The sequence below is a fragment of the Geotrypetes seraphini genome, chromosome 18, assembly GCF_902459505.1.
Source record: "Geotrypetes seraphini chromosome 18, aGeoSer1.1, whole genome shotgun sequence".
NCBI classification, from domain to species: Eukaryota; Metazoa; Chordata; class Amphibia; order Gymnophiona; family Dermophiidae; genus Geotrypetes; species Geotrypetes seraphini.
The window spans coordinates 40590767-40605613 of record NC_047101.1 but is presented as its reverse complement, the minus strand read 5'-3'; the positions used below and the strand labels follow the sequence as shown (position 1 = coordinate 40605613).

The 14847-nt window shown below is 42.7% G+C and overlaps 1 protein-coding gene across 6 annotated transcripts in view; it reads left to right on the top strand.

Annotated features, from left to right (window-relative positions):
- Positions 1-14847, top strand: part of FCHSD1 (FCH and double SH3 domains 1) — a 185830-nt gene that overhangs the window by 122244 nt on the left and 48739 nt on the right. For all 6 annotated transcript variants that reach the window (XM_033927510.1, XM_033927509.1, XM_033927508.1 and 3 more), the window contains 2 exons: positions 5076-5195; positions 8998-9102. In XM_033927510.1, coding sequence (XP_033783401.1) covers positions 5076-5195; positions 8998-9102 — 225 coding nt within the window. The remainder of the gene's footprint in view (positions 1-5075; positions 5196-8997; positions 9103-14847) is intronic.

Genomic DNA, 14847 nt, shown 5'->3' with positions numbered 1-14847 from the left:
ATTTGAACTCCTCCAACTCTCCGCCCCTGCCTCCTCCCCTCGCAACCCCGTTGTCTCTCCCGCTGACGTCATTTTCGGGTGCCAGCACTCCTCCAACTCTCCGCCCCTGCCTCCTCCCCTCGCAACCCCGTTGTCTCTCCCGCTGACGTCATTTTCGGGTGCCAGCACTCCTCCAACTCTCCGCCCCTGCCTCCTCTCCTCGCAACCGCGTTGTCTCTCCTGCAGACGTAATTTTTGGGTGCCGGGCGCCGGCACTCCTCCAACTCTCCGCCCCTGCCTCCTCCCCTCGCAACTGCAATTGTTGGAGGAGTGCTGGCACCTGAAAATGACGTCAGCGGGAGAGACAATGCAGTTGCGAGGAGAGGAGGCAGGGGCGGAGAGTTGGAGGAGTGCTGGCACCTGAAAATGACGTCAGCGGGAGAGACAATGCAGTTGTGAGGGGAGGAGGCAGGGGTGGAGAGTTGGAGGAGTGCCGGCACCCGAAAATGACGTCAGCAGGAGAGACAACGTGGTTGCAAGGAGAGGAGGCAGGGGCGGAGAGTTAGAGGAGTGCTGGCACCCGAAAATGACGTCAGCGGGAGAGACAACGGGGTTGCGAGGGGAGGAGGCAGGGGCGGAGAGTTGGAGGAGTGCTGGCACCCGAAAATGACGTCAGCGGGAGAGACTACACGGTTGCGAGGGGAGGAGGCAGGGGTGGAGAGTTGGAGGAGTGCTGGCGCCCGGCATCCGAAAATGACGTCAGAAGGAGAGACAACGCGGTTGCGAGGGGAGGAGGCAGGGGCGGAGAGTTGGAGGAGTGCCGGCACCCCCACCAACATGGCACCTGGGGGCAGACCATGCCCCTCCCCCTTATTACGCCACTGCTCCTCACCTCAGGGAAAAAGTATCTTAAAGTTAGTCGTTAAGCATTTTAGATTGGGTTACAGAACAACTTTGACACCAATGCTGTTTTTCACTCATTTTAACTTTGAGGCCTTACACTTTTTTTATTTTTACTTATATGACCTGTTGCTTTTGCAAACCCCATTCTCTCTCTCTCTCTCTCATGAGCTTGGCATATAGACCACAGGAAGTCATGTGGCAACATTGCAAAACCAGAACAGAAATGAATGCATTCTTTCTCTAAGGCCAATAATAACCTTATATAGTTGTTTGTAAAAGTTCAGGCAACCCTTGTCAAATTGTATGTTTCAATGTATCCCCAAGAGAGCAGAAACTGAGACAATCTCTCTACGGTACAAAGTTAAATGCAACATTTTTCTGTAAATGGTAATGCATAATAACTATTTGATTATAACAGATTGCAAGTAATAATGAATACAGCAGGTGCAAAAGTTGGCATTCTTCTAGTTCGTTATTGCTACCTTTTCGGTTTTTTTTAAGTTGTTAGTAATTTAGTAGGCCTATCTTTACAAGGGGGTTCTGAAAAGTTCTCAGCCCAACCAAGAAGAGAATAACACAGATATGGTTCAATCAATGATCTGGATCAATGTCAAAATATAGAATTTTATTTCTAGAAATTGGCACTTAATGAAATAAAATAACTCTTTTCAGCTACAGCTAATTGATGGCAAGGGATCCCTCAGCAAAGATTCCTCAGTTTGTGGAAGTTTAATTGTGGAAGTCAAGGCAAGATCTCAAAGACTGAGAAAAATCTCTGATACAACTAGTTGAAATCAGTAAAATCTGCAAAATAGACTCAAACGACCTGTCAAAGTTTTTAGCTGACACTAAGGGGGAAAGTTATCAATGTCAGCTACTGTTAAGATGTGTTGGTAATAACTAAACAGAAAATTGTCTTTTAAAGAAAATATTTTTAAAAAATAGCATTACAGTTAAATAAAGGGCACAATAATTTTGAAAAGAAGGTTTTTTTCTGATCAATGACTATGTGCCGGATTGGCATGGTGAAAGAATTACTGAAATGTTTTCCTTCCTTTGTAGTATTTCTCTGTAGTAACATTTGAGTGATATATATTTATTATTGGTTGGGTTATCTTATTAGGATTTTTTAAAGTTATTTAGCCAAGACAGAGCCCGCTGTAGGGATTCAGGAAGCTTGTTCCAAGCGAGCGGTGCAGCAAGGTAGAAGGGAAGGAGTCTAGAATTGACAGAAGAAGAGGAAGGCACAGACAGGAGGAATTTATCAGCTGAGTGGAGCCCGCGGGTGGGGGAATGTAGGGGGAGATAAGTGAAGAGGGATAGTGAGGGGCAGCCGAATGAGTACATTTGTAGGTCAGTAGGAGGAGTTTAAATTGCATTTAGAAATGGATAGGAAGCCAGTGAAGTGACTTTAAGAGAGGGGTAATGTGAGTATAGCGGCACTCACAGAATATGATCGTGCACCTGAATTCTGGACAAATTGAAGAGCGAGATGTCTAGGCGGAAGGTCTGAGACTAGCGAGTTGCAGTAGTCTATGCGCGAGATAAAAAGCTGAAGTTCTTCTGTGTAGAGTATGATTTCATATGTAGCATGCCGAAAAAAGTTTTAACTGTTTTATTTTCTGTATTCAGATTTTAACTTGGTTTTGTATACCACTCTGATTGAATAGAAATGTGGGATAGAAAATGTATAATAAACAACAGATTCTTCTATTTAACCAAAGTGGGGGATTTGGTTTCCTGCATTATTTGCAAGAAGATTTTTTTTTTTTATTTTTTTTTTTAAATAAGGCTTATGTAACACTTTAGTCATAAAATAGAATTGTGCTTTGGGCAAAGAGTAGTTTGGAGTTGGACAAAAAAGAGAGTATCTGCTTTTCTGTTTTATAAGAATAAGGTTAATCTTTCATTCCATAAAAATCTTCACTGTTTGGAAGGAAGTTAATAACTAGGGGATCTTTTTATTAAGGTGCGCTAACCAGTTTAGCACATGCTAAATGCTAAGACATCCTATATAATAAAACCCTAGAGCGCGCCTGGGGCCGTGTTTTCTGATCCGTGGCTGCGTTCCATTTTAGAAAGTGGCTAGGGATCACTCTGGCCACTCCCCTCCTCATTCACCAACCTGAAGCAAGCACCTCACCTCCCGCCCTCGCTCACCGCTGCTGCTGCCGCTGATCCTTCTCTTCGGGGCAGCCTGCGATCATGGCGGGCCTCGCGGGCCGCTTTCCGGCCTCGGTGGCACGTTCCCTCTGATGCACGGGATCGCGTCGGGAGGGAGCGTGCTTCTGGGTTGGGGAGCGGCCTGTGAGGTTCGCTGGGGCCGGCCACCACGATCGCGGCCTGGAGCAGGCCAGAAGACGCCGGGATGCAGGGAGGGTAAGCAGGGGAATCAATACAGGGGGCCAGAGGGAGAGGGAAAGGGGGCTGCTTTGGGGGGAGGGGTGTACTTAGGGGAGACAGAAGGGGCCATGGAGAGACAGGGAGAGTGAAAGGGGGCTGCTTTGGGGGAGGGGTGTGCTGGGGGAGACAGAAGGGGCCATGGAGAGATAGGGAGAGTGAAAGGGGGCTGCTTTGGGGGAGGGGTGAGCTGGGGGAGACAGAAGGGGCCATGGAGAGATAGGGAGAGGGAAAGGGGGCTGCTTTGGGGGGGGAGTGTGCTGGGGACAGACAGTTTTGCTCTGGGGGAACACAGAAGGGACCATGGAGAGACAGAGAGAGGGAAAGGGGGCTGCTTTGGGGGAGGGGTGTGCTGGAGGGAGACAGAAGGGGCCATGGAGAGATAGGGAAAGGGGGCTGCTTTGGGGGGAGGGGTGTGCTGGGGGCAGACAGCTTTGCTCGGGGGGGAGGGGGGGAGACAGAAGGACACAGACAGCGGCCAAGGAGAGAGAGATAAAGAAACACAGACAGACAGACACACATATATTCTAGCACCCGTTAATGTAACGAGCTTAACGACTAGTCCATTATATTCTTATGGGCATCTTAGCATTTAGCGTGCGCTAAATCGGTTTGCAAACCTTAATAAAAGGAACCAAAGGTCTCATTGCATAAAATGGGACATATGCTAAAATTACACAGGTTAGTGGCAAAATAACACATCTAAACAGTAGCTCACTTTGATAACTATGCCCCTAAAGTAGTTAGCCAAAGGTCCGCCCTACACAATATTGATCTGCATGAGAGAGTTGTCGGAAGGAAATATTTTCTATGAGCCAAACACAAAAGTCATTGTCTATAGCAGTGTTTCCCAACCTTTTGGCATTCTGAGATAGGCAAATTGGCTGAGAATCTTTGTGGACTGGATCCCCTCCCCCCATATCCATCCTCTCCCTATTCAAATTTAAAAAAAAAAAAAAAAAAATCCCAGAGCTATCAGGGATCCCAGCAAAAGCCATGTCTGAGGGTGTCAACAACACTGCTGTCCACCTCAGCAATCTGCGGCAGCTCCTGAGTTGCCAACACAGACAGATGGTTCATTTAGGTGCATGCACTAAAAAACGAGCATGTGCGGATGCCAGTGTCAGCAGACTGTTGAGGTGGAGAGCAGCCTTTTGGTCCCGCTGGGAAGTGATCTTCAGCTGGCAGGACTTGGGATTTCTGCCAGCTACTGCTAAATTTAACTTGTTTTGCTTGGACCAGCAAAAAAAAAATTTTGCAGACTTGTACTGGTCTGCGGACTGGAGGTAAAAGTTTGATAACCCTGAAATTTCGTGGAACAAAGTGCTTTTGAGTGATGAAACAACAATTCACCTCTATGGCCTCAACTGCACAAGATACATTTGGAAAAAAAAGTTGAAGAAAAGTACACTTTGCCAACTGTTGACACTGGGATGCATCACATGTATTTTGCTTTAGAATTGTGTGGCAGCCAGTAGCACAGGAAACATTTGTGCAGGTGGAAGAAAGACTAGATTCAACTGTCAACGTATCCTAGAAGTTAATCTTCCACAGTATGTGAAGAAATTAAAAAGCAGTTGGATGTTTTAGCAAGGCAATGATCCAAAACAATTCCTCAAAGTCAACCATGAGCTAGTTAAAGAAAAAGAAATACTGTATTTTTCACTCCATAAGACTCACCTAACCATAAGACGCACCCTAAATTTAGAGGAGGAAAACAAGAAAAAAAACAACATTCTGAACCAAATTCTACTTTAGTTTCAGCTTTTCTTTTCATTTGCATTCTTCCCTAGGTATGTCAACTAGAGACATGGAACAGTAGCCAGAATGGGGAAAGTGGTTTGGAGAAAGAGGCTCGGAGGTGGACATCACGAGCCGCTAGAGATTACAAACTCAAGGCGCATGGAGAGCGGGTAAGAGCTCTGTGAGCAGTTGGCATCTTTCTTAGAGATGGTACTTACGATCTAGAATTGCTTGCCTCTGCAATAAACAGTATAGCGATGATCCAGAGAAGGGCTGCTAAATTAATGCAAGCTTTGTATATAAACTCTGTTTGAGGAACCTTAAAGAACTAAGGGCCCCTTTTACAAAGCTGTGGTAGCGATTCACCCATTGCAAGTGCACCAAAGCTCATTTAGTTCCCATGGGCTGAAGTGCATTTGCCGCAGGAGAATCGCTACTGTGGTTTTTGTAAAAAGGTCCCTAAATATGCAAACACAAGAAGTAAAGAAAGGGGGATCTTAGGTACCTCCAAGCCATAAATAATGAATAAGAAGCACAGTTTTTCAGCGGATAAGAGATTCTACAGCAAAGGTTCATGAGATGAGATGCTTGAGAGTAATATAAAAATATTTCTCAATGTGTAATGAAACTATGGAATTTGTTGCTGGAGAAGGTGGTGAAAATCAGCAGGGTTTGAAAAAAGTTTGGATAATTTCCTAAAAGAGAAGCCCATAGGCCATTATTGAGATGGACTTGGGACCTGGGTTGGCCACTGTTGAAAACAGGAAGCAGGATACCTTTGGTCTGTCCCAGTATGGCAGCTCTTATGTTCTTATGTGGGCCAAGTATAGGACAATCAAGCCATTGTGACATCACCGATGAGTCATTGGTGGAATGAGGCATTATGACATCACAATCTGAGTCCTGGAATGTTGCTACTCTTTGGGTTTCTGCCAGGTACTTGGGGCCTGGATTGGCCACTGTTGGGAACAGGATACTAGGCTTGATGGACCTTCAATCTGTCCTAGTATGGCAATTTTTATGTTCTTATGTTCTCTGTAACAGACCAAATGTAAAATCTTGATGTTTGGTCTGCACTCCCAGTCCTTGAGGTCAGATTTCCAGGAAATCCCTAATTGATAGGCACAAGAGAGATTTTCTGCTGGAAGTTATCAAGCACCACCAATATTGAGTGCTGGTTCTGGACAGCTATCCAGGCAGTTTAAGACTGCTTATTTACGCAGCCAGACTTGTCTGGTAACTGAGAGCAGGATGCACAAAACCCCTACAACCTGATAAAAATATACCGGTGTGGAAGTGATTTTAATTTTCCGGGGCTTGCTCAGCACAAATAGCGTGCCAATCATATGCAGGCTATTTGTGCTGAGTAGCCTGGAGAAAGGGGGAGGAACTGTGCCCGGTGGCTGTGCACAAGAGCTAAGCGATAGGCACAGCTCTTCTGCGTAGACCCAGAACAGTTCCCGATCTGCCGGAGCTGCAAGCAAGTTTATTTGGGGGGGGGGGGGGTGTTTTCACAAGCAATATGGACTTAGCTGTTTGTGCGTGCATTGTGTGAGTGTATGTCCCGTGCCTAACAGCTGTGTTCCGACCATAGGCGTGGGGCATACACTCGCACAAAACACATACAAATAGCTGTCGGTATCTCCAGACTTGCCAGAAAATTTTGCCTGGCTTTGCGTTCACCTTGTAATGCACAGAAGGGTGCTTATTTTAATGCTAATGAGCTCCATATAATACATTTGCATAGAGTTCTCAGTAGCTGCTACCTTGAGTAGTATAAGCCCTCGAGAACTCTTTGGAGCGTCAGAGGCTGAGTTGCATCCAGTCTTACTTCCAACCAAGGCAAGCTTCTGAGCATCAGAGACTCAATGTCAGTGGTGCCTGAATAACTTTCTACTCTGCCACCGAAATACTCCTGCACTGACCAAATATTCAGTAGTATTGTCCAGTGATATTCTACTGAATATCTGTCCAATGACCCGGTCAGTGGGAGTTTACTTCTGCCTGGTTAACTCCCTCTGAAAAGTGACCGAAATGTTTTCATACACTATTGACATGCATGGAATTGTATAAGCTGTTTCATTTGGTTACAGTCTTAAGTTCAGATATAGAGAAATGATATCTGAAAGGTTGATGATAGCATGGTAGGTGGTGCAATTAATGTAAGGTCTCTAAATAATAATAATCAGTTTATATACTGCAAGGCCGTAAAGTTCTATGCGGTTTACAATAGTAAAAAAAAAACCAATGAAAGAAGTTGAATAGAACTAAAAAAGTTAAAAGCCAATAATTAGAGACACTAAATGATCAAAATAGTGCATAATAAAATTTTTATGAATTAGCTGCCTTAGTAAAAGGAGCCCTGTACCAAAACTCTAAATGATGAAACATCAAAATATGCCATAACGGACCGAAGCTTTCAAAGAGTAAAGAAATCCTTTCTAACCAAAGAGTCTACCTGGTTCTTCATAGTCAAGCCCTGGTCCAGTATTATTCCCAAAATCTTAATGGTAGATTGAATAGGATAGCTGGATTTATTTATACGCAATGATGTTTTAGTTTCAAATGGTCGCGGTGAAGCTTTGTTTTTTCCTGAGTTAAGCTTCAGTCTAAATTCAGTCATCCATTGCTCCAATAGACCTAATACTTCTGTTGCTTTAGGAATAACTTCAGAAAGAGAACTACAAATGAAATAATGATCGTAAAATCATCTGCATAACTAAACAGCTTTATCCCCAGCTGGGACAATTGCGCACCTAATGATGACATATAAACGTTAAAGAGCAATGGGGACAATGGTGAACCTTGCGGAACGCTAGATGAATTATTCCAAATACCTGAAAGATCATTATTGAAACGAACTTGATAGGTGCGAGACACGAGAAAGCCCCGAAACCATTCTAACACCTCTCCTCTAATACCAATAGCATCCAAACATTGCAGCAATTTCCCATGGTCCACTAAATCAAATGCAGAACTCATATCAAATTGCATGGTCAAGGCATTAAGATCTTTACTAAACAAAGAACGTAAATTGTCCAAAATAGTCGCAATTACTGTCTCGGTACTAAATAAAGATTCATGCAAGAGAGAAAATTGATCAAGATATTCCATTAGTTGAAGATGGACCAATGCTTCCATAATTTTTACAAAAAATGGAACGGATGCTACTGGTCTATAATTAGTGATTAATGCTAATGATTCTTTGGGGAGGTTTGGGATTGGAGTTATTATAATATAACCATTATTAGTGAGGAATTTTCCATTCTTTAAATTATCAGTCAGATAATTCAACAAATTCAGTTTAAAATCTAATGGAGCTGCTTTCATAATTTCCGGGGGACAAGAGTCCAGAACACAATATGATTTAGCATATTTGTTATATAATTTAATATAATTATTCCATTCTAAATCATGAAAGGAGCTCCAAATCATATCCGCTTGTATTACATTTCCTTGCATATTAGGCATTTGATATTCATGAGTATCATTTGTCTCTAGAGTTCACAGCTGTAAGCTCTAGTCAGCCATCTGCACATCTGGGTCAAGATTTAATCTGCAGAGCAGATGAGACCTTTCCAGCATTCCCTCTAATCTTAGATTTTTTGTATCTCTGGCTGCTATAAAAAAGGACCTTTTTCTTTTTATTTAAGATTTTGGGTAACTTCCTAGCTTTTTAAACTTGGAATGGCTAAAACCGCTTTGCAGCAGAAGTTCTATTTCCAACCTTGTAACCTTGAGTCCTTCTTACATATATACTTTCAAGTATAGAATTTCCTGTTGTAACAAGTACACAATGAAGTCGCTCTGTTCATTTCTCCATAGGTAGCCTTCGTTTGCTTTTATATCCTGACCTAAGATTCATTGTATGCTTAAGGGCTTCTCACCCCCAGAGATGGGTGGTCATTAGGGAATGGGAATCCTTATTGCAGCTGTTAACAGTAAGATCTCTGTGGGATTCTTTTGATTCAGGTTTTACAAAGGTTGGAAGCCAGAAGGCAGAAGGCTTCAGAGGAGGAAGCATTGGGAATGGGGCAGAAAATTGAAGAGGTGAAAGAAGGCATCCGTAAAGCAGAGGTAGGTCTTACTGATCAACAAGGAAGGAATATCTGTCTGCAGCTGTCTCTACCCAGCCCCCCAGCCAAGAAATAAAATGAGGAATGACTGTGGCTTGTTTGCATCTCTGTCGTATGTTCCCTATATCTGCATGCTTTTTGTGGGATTTTCATGGTCCACTAATTTCCTTCTGATCCCTTGTTCTTTCAACTTTTTTTTGAGCCTGGACCCATGTCGTGAGTCTTCATGATGCTCTCTAGGGTATTTTATCCCTTTCCTTCACTTATGTCACCATCGCAATGACCATCTTTGACTAGGCACACTTCCTTTTTGAAGTTTGAAATTTGTATTCCTTCATCATCTGACGACCACTAGATATCATTGTTAAGAATGGCCAAGTATTTCATCCCTCAGCTTCCCCTCTCCCCTCATAAAACTCATCCCCAGGAGCCGTAAATGTTATCTTCATAGTATCTCCAGCTTTGACTGGCTCAGGGTGCAAAGTTCTGGTCGAGGTTTCAAACTCAACTCCCTCTGTGTGTCAAGCATCTAGAACTGCCAGCCCATCTTTGTGTTTTTGTTCAATAACTGGTGATTTGACTGAGAAACATCTGCATGTCTCAGTCTCAAAAAAATTATATTCTGACCTAAGATGGTAGCAATAGATGGTGACAAATATTAATGACTGTATAATTACTGCATTTGGATTTTAGATAAAATTGCTCATTTTATCATCTCCATGTACCAGGCAAGTAAAGATTTCAGGCACAGTTGGTAGGTACCAAGAAAGGGCTTATAAGTTCTAGATTTTCCATTTTAATTCCTTCTGCAAATTATTTTACCTGATGAGGAAGCACAAGGGGAGCATTTTGAGCAAGACTTTCCAAGATATCAAGCATGGGTCCCTTATGTCGAGGTTCAGTGGCAGAGTTATTCTCTGAAGCTTCCTGTGAAGCCCCATTGGTACTATTGTCCCTGTTCATCCCTACTTCAGACTAGCCTCAGATCTGGAATGAGGAGACTTGAGATATTCCACTCATTAGGGTGCTGAAGGCAAGTACCACACTATCTGAAAACAATGTCTCTCTAGTAGACCTAGGAGTGTCCTTTAATGCATTCGAGAGAGGAGATGAGCAAACAGCTCCCTGGAGGATATACAAGAACTCTTGAGCCAGGATGGTGTAGATGGAATAATGTCTCCTCAGAGGTTATGGGGTAGTAGCTTCATTGAAGACTATTGCTTCCCTGGTAAGATCCCTCTAATTATTACTCTGGACACTTTTTGCAATATCATGGCTGATATGCAGCAGTCCTTTGCTTCTTTAGTAACTCTGGCCCACTGCTAGATCATATTATCATAGACCAATGCAAATATACATTCAATTTCAGCTCTTTTAGATCAAAAATCCATCAACATTCACTCTCTAGTTATAATACATTACATTAGTGATTTCTATTCCGCCGTTACCTTGCGGTTCAAGGCGGATTACAAAAAGGATCTATCTGGCCATTTACAGAGGAATTATAGAATAGTTAGTAATTCTCTTTATCATGGTCATGGTATAAACCAAAAAGAAATCAGACATCTACAGATAATACAAAAACGCTGCAGTTAAACTCATCTACAAGGCAAAAAAATACGATCACGTTACCCCTCTCCTGAAAAACACACACTGTTTGCCCATACCCCATCACATCTCCTTTAAAAATGTACTCCTTGTTTTCAAAACAGGTAAACACTCCGGCTTTCATTGACAGACTATTGATTCCTTACTCAACATCACGAACTTTACGATCTTCCCAACAAAATCTCCTTTTGATTCCCTCACTTTGCCACATATTTTATGACACCTCACATAAAACAATCTTCTCTGTAGTCGCCCCCACTTTATGGAACACACTTCCAAGTCATATCAGGAATGAATCCTCCTTACCTATATATAGGACACAATTAAAGACTTTTCTATTTAAAGGTGCCTTTGCTCCTTAAGAACTCTCTTTTTCTAGTTAGTGCAGTGCTTCCCCCTCCCCCCTCCCCCCATTTGACTTTTCTCTTATATTTGAATATTGTATTACTCCCTTCCCCCCCCCCCTTTTGTGTCTCTATTTAATTTGTTCTATTGATTATATGTCCTAATATGATTTTTTTTTCTATCCCCCCTATGTTTGTAACAATTTTTATTCTTGTGGAAACCGCCTAGACGTAATGATAGGCGGGGTATCAAATAATAATAAATACTTAATAAAGATTTTAGTGGTTTATCTTGATCAGACTCCGTTGCTAGTTCACCATACTAACATTCTGAGTAAAAGTTCCTTCTTTTTGATAAGAAAGTTAAGATATGTTTGGATATTTATGAAATGCACTAGTTTAGATTATTATTTCAAGCTATTTTGTTATCAAATTTGGACTACTGCAATATCATTTCTTTGGGTTCTTTAAAACAAGTTCTCCTATAACTATAAACCAGTGGTTCCCAAACCTGTCCTGGAGGACAGGTTTTCAGGATAACCCTAATGAATATGCATGAGAGCGATCTGCATATAATGGAGGTGCCAGGCATGCAAATCTGCTCCATGCATATTCATTAGGTCTATCCTGAAAACCCGACTGGCCTGGGGGTCCTCCAGGACAGGTTTGGGAACCACTGCTATAAACTATTCAAAAAATGGCAGTGCAATTAATTTTTTCATAAAATAAATATGTAAAGCTACACTGGTTACAGATGGAAGCAAGGATTTTGTTTAAGTTCTGTTGTATCCTTATGATTTTATCAGTAAAACCTTGAATTGCAAGTAACTTGGTTTGCAAGACAAGCAAAACATTTTATTAAATTTTAACTTGATATACAAGCAATGTCTTGCAATACACGTACATACAATATACACACATCCCAACTGAGCCGATGGTTCTCTCTCTGACGCTGCAGGAGTGTAGTGACTGTTCTAAACGAGCAAGGTCTTGCAATATGAGTACGTATAGTATTTTGTATTAAAGTTTATGGGTTGTGGAACGAATCGTCTGAGTTTCCATTATTTCTTAAGGTGAAATTCACTTTGATATACGAGTGCTTTGGATTACAAGCAAGCTTCTGGAACATTTATGCTCACAAACCAAGGTTTGACTGTACAGTGGAACCTCGGTTTGCGAATAACGCGGTTTGCGAGTGTTTTGCAAGACGAGCAAAACACTCGACAAACTTTTGTCTGGCAAACCAAGCACCGCCCCGATAAACGAGCTCTCAGCAATGGTGGGTACCTTCCTGTGGGTGCTGCAGCACTTTCAGCGTGGTGGCTTACTTCCCTCGGGGTCCCCGTGCGGCTGCCCTCCCGCTTCGGCCGATGCCTCAGCCATCCGTCAGCACCTCCCTGTTCCCAATCCAAGCTGGCCTCCATCCTGTTCGAGCATGCGCACGACCACTCCTCTCCTGAGCCAAGCCAGCCACTGCTCCGACAACACGCTCACCACGTCCAAGCACACAGGACGTCCACAGGGCGGTGAATGGCCTTGTCCCCGATCTCTCGGTGATGACTTTTTTGGGGGGGTCACCGTTTTGGCGGGTTACCCACAGCTAGCCGCGGGTAACAACCACCGTGTCATTCTCTAGTCTGAATATTGTAGCTATGACTGAGTATCTTTAAAAGATGGAGCAATTAGAGCTAGATTTGACATAAGATGATTGTCCACCGGTGGCTGGAAAAATAAAGAATGGTCTCAAGTCTTCTTAGAGCTTTCAAATTTTGCAAACCATTCTTTCCTCTTTTGGAGCTTTCTCAAGATGTTTCAGAGAAGTATTAAGGATGAAGATGAGATACCCCTTATTGGGAAAATATATTTTCTTCCATGGCCTGAAGTAAAAAGTTCAAGCTAGAGAATGACATGGGGACAAATATTTTCCCGTCCCCGCAGGAACTTATTTTCCTATCTAGACCCTGCAAATTCTTTTCCTATCCCTGCCCCATTCCGGCAAGCTCTGTCCTCATCTGCACACGCCTCGAACACTTTCAAATTCTTAGTGTTTGAGACTTGTGCAGTTAAGGCAGAGCTTACAAGAATGGGGCAGGAACAAGGACAGCGACAAAACTTGCGGGCACGGGGAAAAATTTGTCCCCATGTCATTCTCTAGTTCAAGGAAGGAGTGAACACTAAGAACTAGACATCTCTGCCATTTTAAATATTTCTGCGGAAGAGTCTGGTGCAGGAGCTACTGTGTTCGTTTTTTTTATTTTTCCTCAAGTTAGAGAAGCAGTGCTGAGGCTGCATTTTAGAAATTGTTCGGCATTATTTCTGGGTCAAAAGGCTAAAATATTTCCTGATTTGTTTCATGAGACTCAAGATAGAATGAAGAAATCTTTAGAGACGTGTTCTGAAATTTGGCTTTAGATACTGTCGTTATTATGTGTGTGGCGCAGTGGTTGGATCTACAGCCTCAGCACCCTGGGGTTGTGGGTTCAAACCCCGCGCTGCTCCATGTGACCCTGGGCAAGTCACTTAATCCTCCATAGCTCCAGGTACGTTAGATAGATTGTGATCCCACCGGGACAGAGAGGGAAAATGCTTGAGTACCTGATTGTAAAAACCGCTTAGATAACCTTGATAGGCGGTATATAAAAATCCTAATAAAACTTGAAACTTGAAACTTAAACTTGAAACTTTTCTTAGTTAAATGTATTTCTCGGTGTCAGGTCAAAAGCGCACCGGGACAAAGGCGCGCCCAGACAATTGAGTGCAGCGCGCGCCGCCGCGCCGCTCTAAATTACTGTTTTTAGCGCTCCAACGGGGGGGGAACACCCCCACTTTACTTAATAGACATCACGCCGCGTTGTGGGGGCGTTGTGGGGGGGGGTTCTAACCCCCCACATTTTACTGAAAACTTCACTTTTTCCCTGTTTTTAGGGAAAAAGTTCAGTTTACAGTAAAATGTGGAGGGTTACAACCCCCCAAACCTCCCATAACGCCGGCGCGATGTCTAGTAAGTAAACTGGGGGGGTTCCCCAACAAAACCCCCCGTCGGAGCCCCTAAAAACTGTAATTTAGAGCGGCACGGCAGCGCGCGCTGCGCTCAATTGTCGGCGTGCGCTTTTGTCTTTCGCGCCGTTGTCTATGAACCGTATTTCTCAGTATCAAGATGTCAAATATGTATTTTTGAACCCTCCCGATTAATAGGTGTTTTTGGAGAGTAAGTGGCCTTAGCTGGTGGTGGGTTTGGGGGTTGGTGAGATTACATATTCTGTGTTTTATATAACACAGATGTTAATTCTGTCTGAATGTATTCTCCTTTTTTCATTTAATAGTCTCGCTTCAGGATGTTTTCTTCTTTCATCCTATTTGTCATGGACTTGAGGGAATATGGGAACTAAGGAATTCTTTTACTAAGGCGTGCTAGTCGATTTAGTACATGCTAAATGCTAACACGTCCATAGAATATAATGATAAGGGGAAAGTGTGACGCAGTGGGTAAAGCTACAGCCTCAGCACCCTGAGGTAGGTTCAAACTGTAACCCCTCCCTCTTTTAAAACTACCTATTTTCAGTCTTTTAAGAGGGAAAAGTTAAACATAAAATCTAAAATTACCTTTTTAAAAAGAATTTACAAGAAATAAGAGTTTTTTTGTTATTTTACTATTACAATTCTAAAAGATATATATATATCCAAATAACTTTAACATAAAATCCCAAATAAACTTTTCCTCCTAGAATTTAGTCCTTTCAAAAGATTTTTCTCACAGATTTCAAATGTAAATTTTCTCACAGGACTCCTTTGTT